The 15,832-nt window shown below is 57.7% G+C and overlaps 1 protein-coding gene across 1 annotated transcript in view; it reads right to left on the bottom strand.

Moving 5' to 3' along the window:
* The window catches only part of LOC122201807 (cadherin-23-like), a 296,594-nt gene that overhangs the window by 46,744 nt on the left and 234,018 nt on the right, over positions 1-15,832 (bottom strand). The window contains exons 14-19 of the mRNA XM_042907791.1: positions 13,557-13,621; positions 11,649-11,886; positions 9,939-10,044; positions 7,505-7,632; positions 2,727-2,799; positions 894-1,010 (exon numbers count right to left, since the gene is read on the bottom strand). Coding sequence (XP_042763725.1) covers positions 894-1,010; positions 2,727-2,799; positions 7,505-7,632; positions 9,939-10,044; positions 11,649-11,886; positions 13,557-13,621 — 727 coding nt within the window. The remainder of the gene's footprint in view (positions 1-893; positions 1,011-2,726; positions 2,800-7,504; positions 7,633-9,938; positions 10,045-11,648; positions 11,887-13,556; positions 13,622-15,832) is intronic.

The raw sequence follows: 15,832 nt of genomic DNA, 5'->3' as shown, positions 1-15,832 counted from the left end.
GGTCTTGCATGTCCACTAAATGGGCCGGGAACCCCAGGAGGACAGGTCATGTCTGATTCCATCCTGCGCCCCAGCACCCAGCACGGCACCTGGTGGAGAGGAGGTCCCCACTGAAGCCTGAATACATGAATGAATGTCCAAGGGCCTCATATCCCTTCCCAGCTTCTGATCTGGGGTCTATTGTTGCTTTTTCCCCCTCCCCCTTGCCCCCCCACCACCAGCTTCAAGGGAGAGAGATCTGGAGGGAGGCGTATGGGGAAAGGGGGAAGAGAGGTGAGGGCTCCGTGGGCTGACCAGGGAGCCGGGGATGGGGGCCTCTGGGTGAAAAGACCAAAGACGATGATGATGAAGACGTGATTCTGTCAGCACTTACTGTATGCCAGGGACCACTCTATGAGCGCTCCCTGCAATCACTCACGTGACCCACACTACACCCCTAACGTGACCATCCTCGTCCCGCAGGGGGAAACCAAGGCTTACACAGTGTTAAGAGGAGAAGCCAGAGTTCAGCAAATAGGTCAGCTGCTGAGGGAGGGGGACATGGAGGCTTGAGGAAAGAGAGCCCCCAAAGGGTGGCATGTTGGCCAGCTGTTGGTAAAATGGAACACATTTTAAACCTAACAGGGCTCTTCACCATTGAAAGATACCCTGAAGTGGGTACATTCACGTTCCAATTTTTTTGGGGGGGGCGTGTAGGATCAGTAATCACACTCAGGTTAATATTTCAGGGATAAGACCAGGCGTTCAAAGCTGGCATGCTCCACACGAGGGCTTCCTGTGAAAGGGAGAGAGAACTTGGCCCAGGAGCAGGACCAGGGCTGGGCGTGGGGAGCCGGCCTGAGGTGAAGGTGACGGGGACCACGGGGCACGGCGGGGGGGGGGGGGGTGCTCACCTGAGCGGGCGTTGATCCGAAACTGGGAGGAGCCCTCCAAGGAGTAGATAATGGACTCCTGACCGTACTCCCGGGAGCGGTCCAGGTCCGTGGCATTCAGGAACAGCACCGTGGCCCCTTCCGGGAGACAAAGTGGGGAACGCTCACCCCGGGTTTGCGGCCCCAGGCCCTGGGAGGGGGACCCGGGACCTCCTGGTGACCAGCCTTCAGGAGGCAGGGAGCCTGCTGCTGGGGCACCCAGGGATGAGGCGGGGAGGCTCGACCTCCAGAGCTCCCTGGGCTGCGTGGGGACAAGGCTCCACGAAGGGGGTCCCGGAGCCTGCGGTGGCGGTGGCTTGTGCCAGAAGCTCACGACCCACCACTGCTATCCACCTCTCTCTGGCCGCTCGCCATGTGCAATACACTCAGATTGGCTTTGAGTCAAAAAGAAATGAAGCCCCATGTTACATGATGCCACATTGACCGTATTCAATTTCGGTCTTGTTACATCTCGTTCACAAGGGGAATTTATAAGGGATTTTATTTTCCCTGTATTGTCTAGTGAAGGCCCTCACCTTCATTTCCATCTCCTGAAATCCGGGGTCGGGGGATCCGCCTTTCCCAGCTGTGCTCACCAGACCCTCATCGGTCGGGTTTGGGGCTCCAGCCCCCTCCTGTCCCCACTGCCACCCGACTGCCCCACCGAGGAGGTTCGGTGTATGACGCCCAGGCTGGAACCCCAGGGGACCCTCTGGCAACTGTCTGAGCCTCAGCCTCTTCCTCTGTGAAATGGGTCTACCTGGAAAGAGAGCCAGCTTACGGGGTCGTTGGTGAGGATGGGGGTGGGGGGGAAGCAGGCCCATGCAGGGTGCAGGCCGGTGGCAGCTCTCTCTGAGCCACAGGCTGCCGTTACTATTGTGTGCGTGAGTCAACAGTCCCTGGGGGTCCAAGGGGCCAGGCAGACGGCTGTGAGATAGGCAGGTCATTCTGGCCCCTTCCGGGGATTGTAAAGCCTCTAATCCGACTCTCAGTCTCACCCTGAGCAGAACGACAGGTACACGGGCCCTGACACACCCTTTATCCAAGCACAAGCTGGAAACGGACTAAGTGCCATGACGAAGTCCTCTCCTAAGCAGAGGTCATGGGGACAGCGGGGAGTGCACGGGGGTAGCTTCAGCAGTGTTATTCTCCAGGAGATGTCCGACTGGGACAGGGAAGGGTGGGCTGGGCACAGCCTGGCACCCACCCAGAAAAATCATCAGATGCCAGGAAGGTACCCGGAGACTCCCTAGAGAAGGCTCCATGGTGCCACAGAAGGTCACCCCTGCCACCTCCGGATGCTACAGCAATTCCTGATAGGGCGGTTTCCCCACTAGAACAGTCCGCCCTGGGTGTAAGGGTGAAGCTGTCAGGAAGGATGGAGCGGGTCCCCCGGAACCTGAATGTGGAGCTGGTGGCCCCGGGTCTGCAAGCTGGGCCCTGCCACCAGAGATGCAGCCGAGAGATGAGCGGCCCACTCTTGTTCTCACGTAGGTACGCACAGCATCCTTTCAGGCCACCCTGAAACCTGCCCTGGGCCTGGGACCTGCCTCACAGCACTGGGATTCAGTACTCTGTATACACTCACTTAATCAAGGTTGTCGGATTACTGATGGGTGACCATTCCCGCGAGGCTGCAGCTGCGGGAGAGTGGGGACCAAGTACCCAGCGGAGCGCCTGCACATAGTAGGGGCTCGTGCTCTGTAAATGGCTGTTGGCTGGCAGATGACTGGACCTCTCCAGAGGCTCCCCTCGCTTGTCTTGGGGGTGTCTGTTGGCTTCGTGCCCTCACACCCTCCCCCGCCGAGCCCGTACCTGCCATGATGTTCTCCACCACGGAGACGAAGTAGGCAGGCTTGCTGAAGGTGGGCGGGTTGTCGTTCTCATCCTGGAAGGAAAACAGACAGGTTAGAGGGGACAGGAAGGCCTGCAGGGCTGGTCTGTCGGCCAAGGGGAGGCTGGGCGTGGCTGGCACTGAGGGGCTTTGGCCTTGACGCACGACCAGAACCAAGTGGGGTGTCACGAAGGGGCCAGGTGCTCCCCTGGCTGGGCTATAGTACAGGGACGGAGGACAGGCCTTGGGGAGACGTGTGAGGGCCAGGAAGATGGAGAATGAAGGCAGCAGGAAGCAGCAGGTTCCCTGCTCTCCCATTGGTGTTTTGGTGCAGCTCCAAGCTGCTCCTGTTCTCCTGCTCAGCTCATCGTCCTCCACGCTGGGGGTGCCCGCTTGCAACTTCCCTCCCAGCTCCGCCAGGATGACGGTGGAAGGTTCTAGAACCCTCCTGGCCCCCAGAAATGAAGGGAGCAAGGAGCACTCTGGCCCGGAAGATACAGAAGTGTGCAGTGGCAGGCAGGCAGGCAGGGTCAGGCGGCTTCCCAGAGCCCACCTCGTCCAGGTCTTGAGCAGTCCTTCATCTGGCCCAGCCTTCACCAGCAAGCAGGTCAGCGGGGCAGCGGTCAGGGCCGGTGTGGGCCGAGGGGCTGAACAGGCACAGCCTCTGCCTCCTCTTGGCTCCTCTGTCTCCCTCTTGCCCAGCTAGGGGCGACTTCCCCCCACCTTGAAGACTCTGGTCCTCACCCACGGCTTTTTGTAATCAATCAGAGCCCATTCGCCTCTTGGAGGAAGCCCCCACTGGCCCACCTGACTCAGAGCCTTCTCCCCTTCCCCTGGGAGCCGGGGAGCGGGGGCAGGGGGACTGGGGCGGTGGCCTCCGGGGGAGTCCGCAGTGTTCGCGGCACTGCCCCCCCAGGGCCTCATTCCCCAAGGAACCGGGAGCTCTTGGAGGGGAAGCTCCTTTTGCTGGAGTCCCTTCTAGCTGAGCAGCAATGAATGAGGGGGGGGGAGGGAGAGGGAGAGGGAGAGGGGGGGAGAGAGAGGGGGGGGGGGGGGGAGAGAGAGAGAGAGAGAGAGAGAGAGAGAGAGAGAGAGAGAGACACCAAAGCTGCTGTCCACCCCTTGGGACTTAAGACAGTCCCATCCTGCCAGACTGTGGGTGCCCAGAAAGGAGTGGTGCTCCCCCTCTTCCCCCGCCTGTCCCCGGGCCCTGGGCTGTGCAGCAGCTCCCCCGCCTCAGAGAACCCATGGCGTGAGGACTCGCCTGACGTCCGGTGCCCCAACAGCCTGCCTGGGCATCCCTCTGGTGCAAGCGTGGGTGCCCCATATACGGATAGATCGAAGCCTTCTGCTTGGCTGCGCGAGACGGCGTCGAGAATGTCAGTGACAGAGCACGAGGCAGAAACTTATTAGCGGTGATATTTCCCCGGATCCTGGCACTGCATTCGCTATTAGTTCTAATTCAGCAGCTCCCTCTACAAAAGCTTATTGTCCCCTAATGGGAAATCTACAAACCGAGTTTGACTTCTTTATTAAAAACCAACAAGCAGTGGGTGAAAAGGAATCACCTGAATCACCTGGCCCCTCTCGCCCGCCTCCTTTTCCCTCAGGAGCCCTGTCGGCCCGATCTGCCTCTCCCCACCCCCAGCCTGTGCAGTGAGTGCCACCATAAGCTACTCATCTGCACTGGGTTTTTCTCCGCCCCCCCCCCCCCCCCCCCCAGTTGAGAGAAAATCCCTTTGGTGGATGGAGGCAGCAGCTTAGCCAAGTGACAGCTACTTAAAAATCACCCACATGCAAAATCAGCCCAAAGGCGGTGACCTTTTCAAGTGTGGTCCTTAGACACGAGCGACTCTATCATCCCAAAGCCCTGCCTGAGAGAGGATGTTCACTCACAGCCAAGGTGGCACCTGTCTTTGTTGCCAGACCACCCCCCCTGTCCCGCCCCCCCTGCTGCCAGGGGCCAGGGCACACGTGGAAGGAAAGCATAGGGCCCTCACTGACCTGCGTGACAGCTTTGAGGGGATTTGAAAATGACCCCTCTGCCGGGCTCAGGTAGCTCCAGGCCAAGTGGATTCCTGCCCCCACCCACCCCTGCACATGGAGACCCTGCTGTCTGGTCTCAGGGCGGGAGGCCACTCTTTGATTCCCAGTGAATGTAAGGTTAGCTTGGTTCCTTGGCCGCCCTCTTCCTGCTTGCCCTGGCTCCACTGGAGAAGCTGAGGCAAAAGGAGAAAGGGGCCCTTTCTGGGTTCCTCAACAGAACCACAGGTTGGCATAGTCCCTGGGTCTCAAGATCCCATCAGGGCAGAGCTTGGAAGGCCTTGCTACTCAAAGGGTGGTCCCCTGACCCGAAGCATCAACATTGCCCAGACCTTGTTAGGCCTGCAGAGCCTCAGCCCTTCCTTGGACTCACTAAATAAGAATCTGCATTTTAACAAGAGCTCCAGGAAATTTCCACGGACCTAGAGGAGTACGGGTCTCAATCACACGCAGAGGGCTTCAGGCCTTGGAGTGTGGTGGGAAGAATGTGAACTCAGGAGTCAGACAGGTCAGGATTCAAATCCTAGCTTACTGGGACCAGAAGCAAATTCAAATGCCACTTGCTAGCCCAAAAGTGAGGAAGGCGCTGGTGATCTGGGCCCCGCTGTGTTCCCCTCCTGAGCCTCACTTGCCTCATCTTTAAAATGGGATTAAGAGAGATTGTGTGATGTGCGAGCACCTCACATATTATTGGAGCTCAAGAAGTTTTCGTTTCCATTTGGCCAATTCGGCCTGCCCATCTCCGGGCTGGTGTAAAACAACCTCACCTTACTTCTCTAGACCTCCCCTATTCCCACCCTCTGCCTCATCCGTCTTCCCCAAACTTACAGGGGGTTCTTCTCTGTCTGGCCGAGTTCTCCGGAATTCCCGTTTGTACCAGAGACAGCCTGGTCACGGATGCTGCCGATCGTATGCACGTCTGTCTTATCAGCCGTGACGACAGCCAACATTACAGGTGCTGAGTGTCACCGGCATGATCTCACTTAATCCTCATGATAAGATCATGAGGCAGTACCACGATTATCCCTATTTTGCACATGAAGAAACTGAGGCCCAGAGAGGGTTAAGGACCCCAGGTCACACAGCTAGCGGGTGGCAGAACCCTGTTTCAGAACCATAAACCTCCACAGCTACGTTCCTCCCTCCATCCACAGCGCCCCCTTTAGGGCAGAACTGGCTTCGCAGGCACATTCGCCCATGTGCTACTGCAAACCTGCACACGCGGGGGCTGGGGGGGGGGGAATCATTGCTTGCCTGGGGACTGGGGTTGGGGGGACATCATTGCTTGCCTGGGCGGAGAACACCAGCCAGGTTGGAAATAATGGGTGGGGTGGTCAGGGTTAGAAGCGTGACCAGGACTGGGGGGCTTTGGGGGCAGTGTTTAATCAAGACCGGGAAACGAGGGTCAGGGTCATGTGGGTTAGAAAACCAAGATGTGGTCACGATCGGAAGGGAGAGCCTTCTGATTCTGTTCGGTACTTCAAAGGGGGGAGCTGCGCTGCAGGTTAAAGGCAAGCAGTGAGTGTTTAGGCTTCTGCGACTCTCTTCTTTTCCAGCCTTGCCCCCCTCTACCCCACCCCCTCCCCGGGGCCTCCTGCCACTCCCTGAAGCAGGGCCTCAGACTCTCTGCTCTTCCTTTTGCTGGTTCTGCCCAGCCTTACCCTCTGAGGCCACCCCTAAATCCTGCTCCCACATGCCCACCTGCAGGGCTCCCCCAGGGCCTCAGCCCTGGCCTCATCACTGCCAGCCCATCCTATGCAGCAAGCCAGTAGGGGTCCCTGCCCAGACAAGGACCTTCGCGCTCAGGAGCTGGCCCCGGAGCCTCTGCCTTGGGTCGAGAGGACAAGGCTTTGTAAAGCCAGGTGTGGGGCAGTGCCAGAAGCTACCGGCGAAGCGGGCTGGGACAGGAAGGTCATCTAGCACGCCCGCTCTGGAAGGGATTTTCCCGAGCGCACGTCAGATCGCAGCGTATCTCCTCACCTGACAATCTGATCTAATCCTCCTGGAGCCGGTGATGCACTAACTCTGCCATCAACACGCCTCCACCCTGTGCTGCTGGGAGCAGCCTCTATGAGATGGGGAGGGGGGTGTGCTTGCTTGTGCAGATGCCGTGAGGAGGTCTCTCGCGGGGAAAGGCCCCCTGGGGCCCCAGTGGACCGTGATCTGCACCCCTGGGATCACTGGGGGAGCAGCACGGGGCGAAGGAACCAGAGTGGAGATAGATTCAGTGACTAATAATTTCAGACCCGGAGAGCACTCACGTGTGCTCAGCACTCATGTCAGACAAGCTGTGGTTTGGTTTCAGAGAGACAGAAGAGAGAAGATGACCTTCCAGTAATTTCCTCGGACCTCACAAAGTATGGCTGTACATGAGGGAGTCCCGCGACACTTCCTCCCGCTTGAGCCCTGGCTCCTGTTCCCCGTCAGCGGGTGACCCGAGGCCCCTGATGGAGTTGGAGCGGGACCATCAGGCTCATCTAGCACCCCAGGGCCTGGGCCTCCCTGGCTGAGCTCGGAAGCAGCTTGGGTGCTGCAGCATGACAGGTTTGCTGGGGGCAGCCATTGGGGCAGTCTGCTGGGCGACTCCCAGAGCTGTGGGGACAGCCGAGGATGTGGGGACACGGTTTGACACCACTGGGCTCAGGCAGGGCCCCCAACACTCTGGGAAGCACTCACCACCCCTCGCCCTGCACGACGGGCACCCCTGGGTACTTACAAACACCTCGACGGTGACAGGGACAGTGCTGTTCAGAGGGGGGTTGCCAGCGTCCTTGGCCATGACTGTCAGATAAATCAGCCCGTTGGGTATCTGTTCATAATCCAGGGGACGGCTTACACTGATCACTGAAATGACAGGAACAGGGCCCCAGGCCCTCTCTGAGCAGACTTTTTTTCTTTTTAAATTTTTAAAGTTTATTTATTCATTTTGAGAGAGACAGAGAGATCGAGCATTGGAGGGGCAGGGAGAGAGAGAATCCCGAGCAGGCTCTGCACTGTCAGCGTGGAGCCCGATAAGCAGACTTTAGATGCTCATCCAGCCGGGGGTCTCCTTTGGGCAGGGAGGACGTGGCTGGCTCGGGCTGGCCAGCCCTGCCTCATTTCCTCCTCCTTCCCCTGAACTCTTGGAGCCTCGTGGTCTTGACTTAGGTTTACTGACCGCCTGATACATGCGAGGCCCAGTGCTGAGCACACTTGGTGTGAACTGTTTTGGTGGTAATGTAAGCACCGCTTTACAGATGAGGAAACCAAGCTCAGGGAGGTTTAGTAACTCGCCCAGTGTCACACAGCTAGTGACTACGACAGAGGCATAGGCTCTGAATCCAGAGCCCAGGCTCTTTCCCAGTAGGTGCCATTGGCTGCTTATCTGTCTGTCTGTCTCACCTACTTATCTGGCACTCTCCATTAGTCTGGGAGCTGCTCGAGAGGACAAGGTCATGCCTCAGTCTGTCTAGTTCAGTCTCTTACCACTTCTCCCTCCAAATAAGAACAGAGATCACCCACTTACTGCCCAGCCTTGGGGCTACTGGGGGTGATGCCAGCAGTGGGGTGCAGACAGCAGCTCCCTCCTCCATCTCCTATGGCCCCGCCTGTTCCCTCCCATGGACTTTCTCCTCTCTTCTTCCCTCCCTCATCTCCTCCCTTTACCCCGTGGGCTCTCTGTGCCCATCCAGTGGCCTGCTCTGGGCACTGCTTAGACCCTTTGAGGGGTTACTGAGGGCATGGTGCCGTAGACTTTACTCTCAGCAGAACACTGCTTGAAGGTGGTAAACACCCCCCGTCCCCCGCCTCTGCCACGCACACAAAGCCAGAGGCAGGCAGAGACGAAAGGCAGGATTTGAGGGAGCTGAGATGTCCCCCTCCAATGCCCCTCCCCAGTGCACACGCCTGAACTCTCCCATAGGTGCTCTTGCATTTGGGGGAGGGAGGGCACAGTGGCTCGGGCGTGGGGGTCACTGGTGGTCTGCGAAGTCCTGACAACAGTATGAAGTCACCACTTTGGATATGGCAAATGGGAGCAAAATTATTGCTTTGGTAATATAAAACCTGAGGGAGGGTCAAGAAGAGGCCGGCGTGTGCAAGCGGGCAGAGACGTGGAACTTAAGGTTTTTAAACGGGGTACGCAGATTTTATAGAGACCATCAGGCTGTAGCACCTGGAGCCGGGATCGCAGTTTCTGCAGCCACACTTCTCTGACCCCACCGTGGGGTGCAGGAGGGGTGAGCGCTGAACTCAGAATCACCCAAAGCACATCCGTTCTGCCTTGGGGGCACCTAACTCATCTTCAAGCATTCGGGATGCTTCCCAGAGGAGGGGACGTCCACAGGAGCCCTTAAAGCCAGCCAGAGGTTATGGGCTTAATGGCCGAAGGGAGGCAGAGCAAAGAGACAGGGAGGAAGGGTTTTCCTGGCAGGAGGAACCGAGTCTGCAAAGACCCAGAGATGACCACTGAGGGGAGAGAGTGTCAAGGGGTTCAAAGAGGCTGGGTTCTGGTGTGGGCAGAGAGGCGCTGAAAGAAGAGGACGGGAGCGGCAACCAGGAGCCAGATCACACGGGTCTCCTTGGACACCTTTGCCGCACGGCCTTGGGCAAGTCGCTCCCTGTTCTCTGGACCTCGGGTGCCCCTCATCTACCAAACCAGGTGGTCTCAGCGGCTGCTGCGATTCCCTGCCTGGGTTCTAGTAGTCAGGAGTCACGGCGGGGCAGGCAGGGCGAGGTCCAGAGTATGGGACTGTGCCTGGACCCAGCTGGGAGTGGCCACAGCCTGGTGGGGGGGTGGGGGGTGCGGCTGAGGCACACCCAAAGGATCGGGAGGATGGCTGACCAGCCCCCATGGACCTGCCCAGACAGGCTTGGTAAGAAATAGCGGCCCTGCAGACTGTGGTAACATCAGACGCTGGGCTGACTATGGCCTAACACCCACAGACGGATATAGCTGATCAGACACCCAGATCTTGATCCCACAGGAGGGCGATCCCTGGCTTGCGTCGCTCCAGCCGACAGGCTATGGGGCGGTCTCCTGGGTTGGCCAGGGTGCTGGGAAGCAGATGGCCAACCCCATCCTGAGAAGAGGCGTGAGTGTGCGGCCCTGCTCTGGCCCACAGGCCCTCTTCCCTGGGCTGGGCCCTCGGTCCCGCCGCACGCCTACCTACCTCCATAGCCCTCATACACGCTGATGTCGAAGTAGCTGCCGAAGGCCGAGGCGTTGACGATGCTGTAGGTGATCTGGTTGTTGGGAGGCGAGTCTTCATCTGTCGCCTGGAATTGTACAGACAGGGCCCGTGAGCCCTCAGGGGTCAGGGCTGGAAGAGGGCGGGTGGGAGGGGAGGGCTGGCCCCCTCCAGAGTCCCCTGCTTTGGGGGATCCGGGCCCTCCTTGTCCCTCCGCGGGAGGGTGACTCCCATGTTGGGGTGTGGAGCCGGCGTGGGGATCTAGAAGGTCAGCTGGAGACCCCGGGAAAAGGGAAGGCCGGGGCTCCCCCCGAGGACGGAGAGGCTTACCACCATATCCGGTGTGACCACCTCCTAGAGCCTTCAGTCTCAGCTTGAACGGCCCACCCACAGGGGCCCTCCCCGACTTCTGGACCAGGCAGGCCCTGTGCCGAGCCTGCCGTCCGCCCCTCCACACCCAACTGTAGCTTCTTGTTCTGTTTCTGCTGGCCTCACCCACACGGTCGGCTCCGTGCAAGCAGACGCCTTACGTTTCTTTTTTAATGTTTACTTATTTTTGAAAGAGAGACAGAGCGCCAGCAGGGGAGGGGCAGACAGAGAGGGAGACACGGAATCCGACACAGGCTCCGGGCTCTGAGCGGTTGGCCCAGAGCCCGACGCGGGGCTCGAACTCACGAACTGTGACATCACGGCCGGAGCTGAAGTCGGATACTTAACCGACTGAGCCACTCAGGCGCCCCAGAAACCTTACATTTCTTGATTACTGCCGTGTACCTACAGCCCAGCACACGGTCAGTGTCACTGCATACGGCACGAATGCCACATGGAGGGAGAATGCACTGGAATGATGTTAGAGATCCTTTTACCCCATGACTCTCTTTTGGGGCTTCTTTTCAGATGTCTCTGATCCTAGAGGCCCCCAAGGCCGTCCCACCACTCTGGGTGCACCGCGAGCTGAGTGGGGGAGGGCGGGCATGGTGGGTGGGTCCTGCCTTCTCTGCATTCCCCCCCGCCCCCCCTGCCGCCGTGCCCACCCCGGCTACCTGGCCTTCATCCCTGCCGGCTTCAGAAACCCATCCTAAATGGAGGCTCTGGGTCCTGTCACTCTGGGTGGGCACAGTGGGGAAGGCGAGTGAGGACAGGAAGGAGTCTCTGGTCAGAGTTACAATGTGTGGGGGGAATCCCACTGCAGGAGGACGTTGGGAATGTGCGGTCCTGAGTTCTGGTCCTGGCTTCACTACTCCAACTATGCCTCTGGGGACTGTGCCTCTGGGGACTGTGCCTCTGGGGAGTGCGTCTCCCCTCCTGTCTCCCCTTCTGTGAAATGGGAGGTGCCCCACGGTCTCCGGTTCTGTCCAGCTGTGGCAGTTCCCGATTCCAAGCAGCCACCAAGGGGCCCAGATAGGGGTCCTTATGTGAGATCCTGCTTGCCACTTACCAAGGGAGATGGGGAGGACATCCCTTTGCTCAATGGGGACCTGAAATTTAAGCTGACACAGATACTTGGCCCATTCGGTTACCAGGGACAGGAGGGAATGCTCAGAGGCCTGACACAAATCTGGGCCGAATTCTTTGTGGATGGCAGGTTGGGGGCTCTTGTGGCAGCTTCTGCAGGGTGGTGGTCAGGACGAGGGCACAGAGGGAAGGATGGGAGGAGGGCTGGACTGCAGGAGGCCCTGGCATCTCTCTTACCCGGAGCCGCACCAGCTGTGTGACAGAAGGCTCATTCTCTCTCAGGGCCCCCACGTAGGCATCCTTCTGGAAGGTGGGCACGTTGTCGTTGACGTCCAACACGTTGATCCTGACCCGGCCTGTGGTCTCCTCCCCACCCCCATCCCGGGCGATGACTGTCAAGGTGAAGCGTTGGATGAGCTCATAGTCCAGTCTGGCGATCAGCATGATGAGGCCTGTGTCCTTGTCCAGAGAGAACCTGCGTCAGGTAGGACAGACGGAGAGAAAGGGACCCTGGCGTAAGGCAGCTTGTAGGTAAGGCCTGTATTTACCAGCTTGTCCTTGCCCGAGGTGATAAACAGAAATGAACGGAGTCAGGAATCTTCCCTAAATAAGAGAAGCCCCACTATTTCTGATGCAGAGTGGGGTGGGAGGTGGTGGGCAGGGATCAGGACCACATGGGGCAGGGGGTGTGCGAGAGTCAGGTACGGAAAGGGAAGGAGCAGGTTAATTTCATCTAAGAGGAATCTCAGGCAGAAGGACCCTCCTCCTGTTGTGAATAGGAATTTCTGCCCACTGCAGATATTTAGATGCCAGAGAACCGTCATGGTCAGAGATTCTGCCATTCCAGATGGTTTTGCACCAAAATGTTTTAAATGGGTGGCAAAGCATCCAGCTTGGCGGGGGGTGGAGGGGTGGGCGGGTTGGTCATCTTTTGGGGAATAATACCCCTGGGTCTTCTGCTCAAGGGATGAGGCTTGTGTAAGAGCCCGGGAACTGTGTCCTCGGAAGGAGCAAGGTCCAGTGAGACAGTCCCTCGACCTGCCTCCTCTCAACATCCCCTCAGGAGCCTCCCTTGAGCTGTCAGTTGACATCTGTAGGCCCAGACCTGGTCCACAGCTGCCAGCCACCGAGCCCAGAAGGTCCTGGCTCCAAGCCCAGGAAAGAAGATGGGAAGAGAACAGTAAATCCACGATGATCAGGACAAGGCACCTGAGGGTGTCCTGAGGGACAGGAAATTCCTCCTGCTGCTAGTTCCTTCCTCCCATTTTGAGGCTCCGTCCAGAGTGGCAGAAAATGGCCAGATGCACCTAACAGTCACTGTCTCTTCCTGACCATCCACACAGATCGTCAGGGCCAGTAATCCGAGCTGACAGCCACTGTCTTACGGATCCTGTTGAGTCTCCAGATGCATCAGACACTTCATTTTTAGAAGCAGACCTGCCCCCGGACTCCAGCTTGGCTTTTGATCATGTTAAAAACGAGAGGGCTTCCCTTTCAGCTTAACTGCAGACATGGGAGAGAGAGGCCCGGAACCGCGGTGGGTGACAGGGCAGGGCTGGCACAGGTCAGGTGGTGAGGCAAGCCACCCACCCAGCGGCCGAGGCATGTTGAGAGCCCCGTCCTGCTGGAGGCCGTGCATCCTGGTGGCGAAGACCACAGGCAGAGGCCTGGCCCTCGAGCTCCCCAGCTGTGTGACTTTGGGCAGGGGACTCAGCCTCTCTGGGTTTCCTTGTCTGTAAAGCGCGGGTGGTAACAGTGCCTAGCACTGAGCTCCTCCAACGCTTGTGGGGATGATGCCAGGTAATGCGTGTGCAGAGGGCCTGACGCACGGACCGGGGTCCTACGTACTGGCTGCTGCTACGGCAATCGCTTGCTGTGCCGTCCTTGGTGTTTCAAAACTTCTTCATCCCCCAGGCTAAAGGCTGTCTTTTGGATGTCAGAGAAACTACGCCCCAAGAGAGGTTAGAGGACCTGACTGAGACTGTGCCACAGCCAGGGTCAAACCAGCAGCGGTGCCCGTGGGTTCCGACTCCTCGCTCAGTGCTCTGGCCACGGGGGCACGGCACCCTCCCTGGGCACTGAGAAGTTTCCTGAACCTCACGAGTAGCAGAGTGCCACCGCTGAGGGGCGGGGGCTGGGTCTCACCGGTCAGGGTCATCGCTGAAGAAGTAGTTGACTTCCCCGAAGGTGCCCACGTCATTGTCTGTTGCCTGCAAAGGGGAGAACAGGAAGTCGTTACTGCCAGACCCGGCGGACCTCCTGATGTCACCAGGAAACGTCCACAGCGAACCCACGGTCGTCCCACACGACTCCTCGGGCTGCATTTTCTAGAGGTGCGTTGTTCAGTTTGGTTGCCACCAGTCGCCAACGGCTATTGACACGAACACTGGAGAGCACGGTTCTGGGGGAGCAGCAAGTGTTCTGAGTGGGAGTTGCCTGCTCTGCCACGGCCATGGGCACCGGGCCGCGGGAGGCCCTTGACCGCAGTGGGGACCTATCTGAATCCTTCTCTGGGATTCTTCTGGCTATCGCTGGGGCTGGACGCTTCCTTCCGGGGCACTGAAGCCCAAACACTACAGACTGAGAGCTGCTGGGATGCATAGGGGGGACGAAGGTGTCCCCAGAGGAGAGCTAGGAGGAGAGGGGCAGAAGCTTACGCGTTCTAGAGTCCTGACCCTGACATCCCTTCCCTTTGCCTCAGTTTGTGAGTCCAACAAGACCTCTTTCACGCAGTCTGGTCCAACTGGGCTTCTGCCACTTGCCGTCGGAAGAGACTGGAGGGAGAGACGCCTGCCTTATGCTGATGACGGTGGCAGTGATGGTGACCACTGCCAGCCTGTCCTGTCGTCACACCTTTTACATCTTCGAAGACCTCATTTCATCCTCATAACCGTCCCACATGATGAGGAAGACAGAGGTTTCTACCCAGTTCACAGATCACAAAACTGAGGCCCAGTCCCCAGTGAGGCCCTGTGTATTCCTGTCACCGTTCTAGGTCATGAGCAGGTTATAGGCAAAGTGGGGCAGAAACAGGGATCCCCGCTCCCAGCCCGGGGATCCATCCTTTCGGCCACCGCAGTGGGGCCCCTCTCCATCTCCTCCCTTCTCTAGGATGACAGTGCTTCTAGCAGAGGTTTGGTTTCTGTGGCTGGGACTTCTGGCTCCTGCATTGTCCCTGGCATGGTTGCAGTCCACAGTATAGGTTAAATGACACCATTCATTCATCCCTTATTAAGCATTCACCGTGTGCCAGGCACGGTGACCCTGCTTGGAGTCACTCAGGCTACTCACTGCCCTGGAGCTGCCCCCAGAGGCCAGGAGGGCAAGGCCTTGGGCTGACCCTAGGGTCACGTGCTTCACTCTCAGGGCTTCTCTCTAAGATTGTGATTGGATTTCCGCTAATAGAAACTTTCGTTTCAATGCTTTTATTTTGGGGCGTCACGGAGGCCTAATTGACAAATAAAATGGTAATGTAGTTGAAGCGTACAACGTGATGATTTGATATCCGTGTATGTTGTGCAGGGATGCCCCCACTGAGTTAATTAACGCATCCGTCACCTCGCTTCTATACCTTTTCAAATCTTTCTCGGCAAGAACGCTGAAGCTGTACTCTCTTAGCGAATTTCGATTCTACAATATGGTGTTGTGAACTATAATCACCATGTTGTTTTACGTTAGAGCCTTGGACCTCATTCATCTTCTGGGCGCGAGTTTGTACCCTTTTACCAACCTCTATTCCCCCCACCCTCAATATCTTCGCACTAAGTATTTTTTGAGGTTCTTTTCAAGTTCCTACATCCTTGGGGCACCTCGGTGGCTCACTGGGCTAAGCGTCCGACTCCTGATCTCAGCTCAGGTTATGATCTCACGGTTTGTGGGTTTGAGCTCTGCATTGGGCTCTGTGCTGGCAGTGTAGAGCCTGTTTGGGATTCTCTCTGTCTCTCTCTCTCTCTCCCCCCCCCCCCCCATTCTCTCTGCCCCTCCCCTGCTCACTCACTCTCTTTCTCTCAAAAAAATAAATTAAAAAAAATAAAGTTCCTAGATTCTGTGAAGTCTATTAAATTCCATGTTCTATACAATAAACCCGAATTTTTGAGAAACACTTGTGTTTAGTATCCTTAGCTCAGGAAGGCAGGTAAGTAAATAGTATATTTCTATACCAAATGATTCAAGTGAAAAAAAAAATGTTTGTACCCAAGGGGTTCAGATCTTAGTCACCCCCCAAAAACCTGGTTCCACAGAACGAAGCCATTTCTGGGACTGTGCTCAGCCTACTTGCACAGGACTGCCTCTTGTGCCCAGATTCCCATTCAATGTCCCCACCACTTGCGTCCCGGCAGACTGTGTGCGGACTTCCCCCGGGGCAGGCTCCGAGGACACAGCTTCTTAGGGACGCATGTCAGATAGGTGACGAGGAGGAT

The sequence above is a fragment of the Panthera leo genome, chromosome D2, assembly GCF_018350215.1.
Source record: "Panthera leo isolate Ple1 chromosome D2, P.leo_Ple1_pat1.1, whole genome shotgun sequence".
Classification (NCBI taxonomy): Eukaryota; Metazoa; Chordata; class Mammalia; order Carnivora; family Felidae; genus Panthera; species Panthera leo.
Note: the sequence above shows the minus strand (reverse complement) of the source record. Positions and strands in the feature narration are given on the sequence as shown.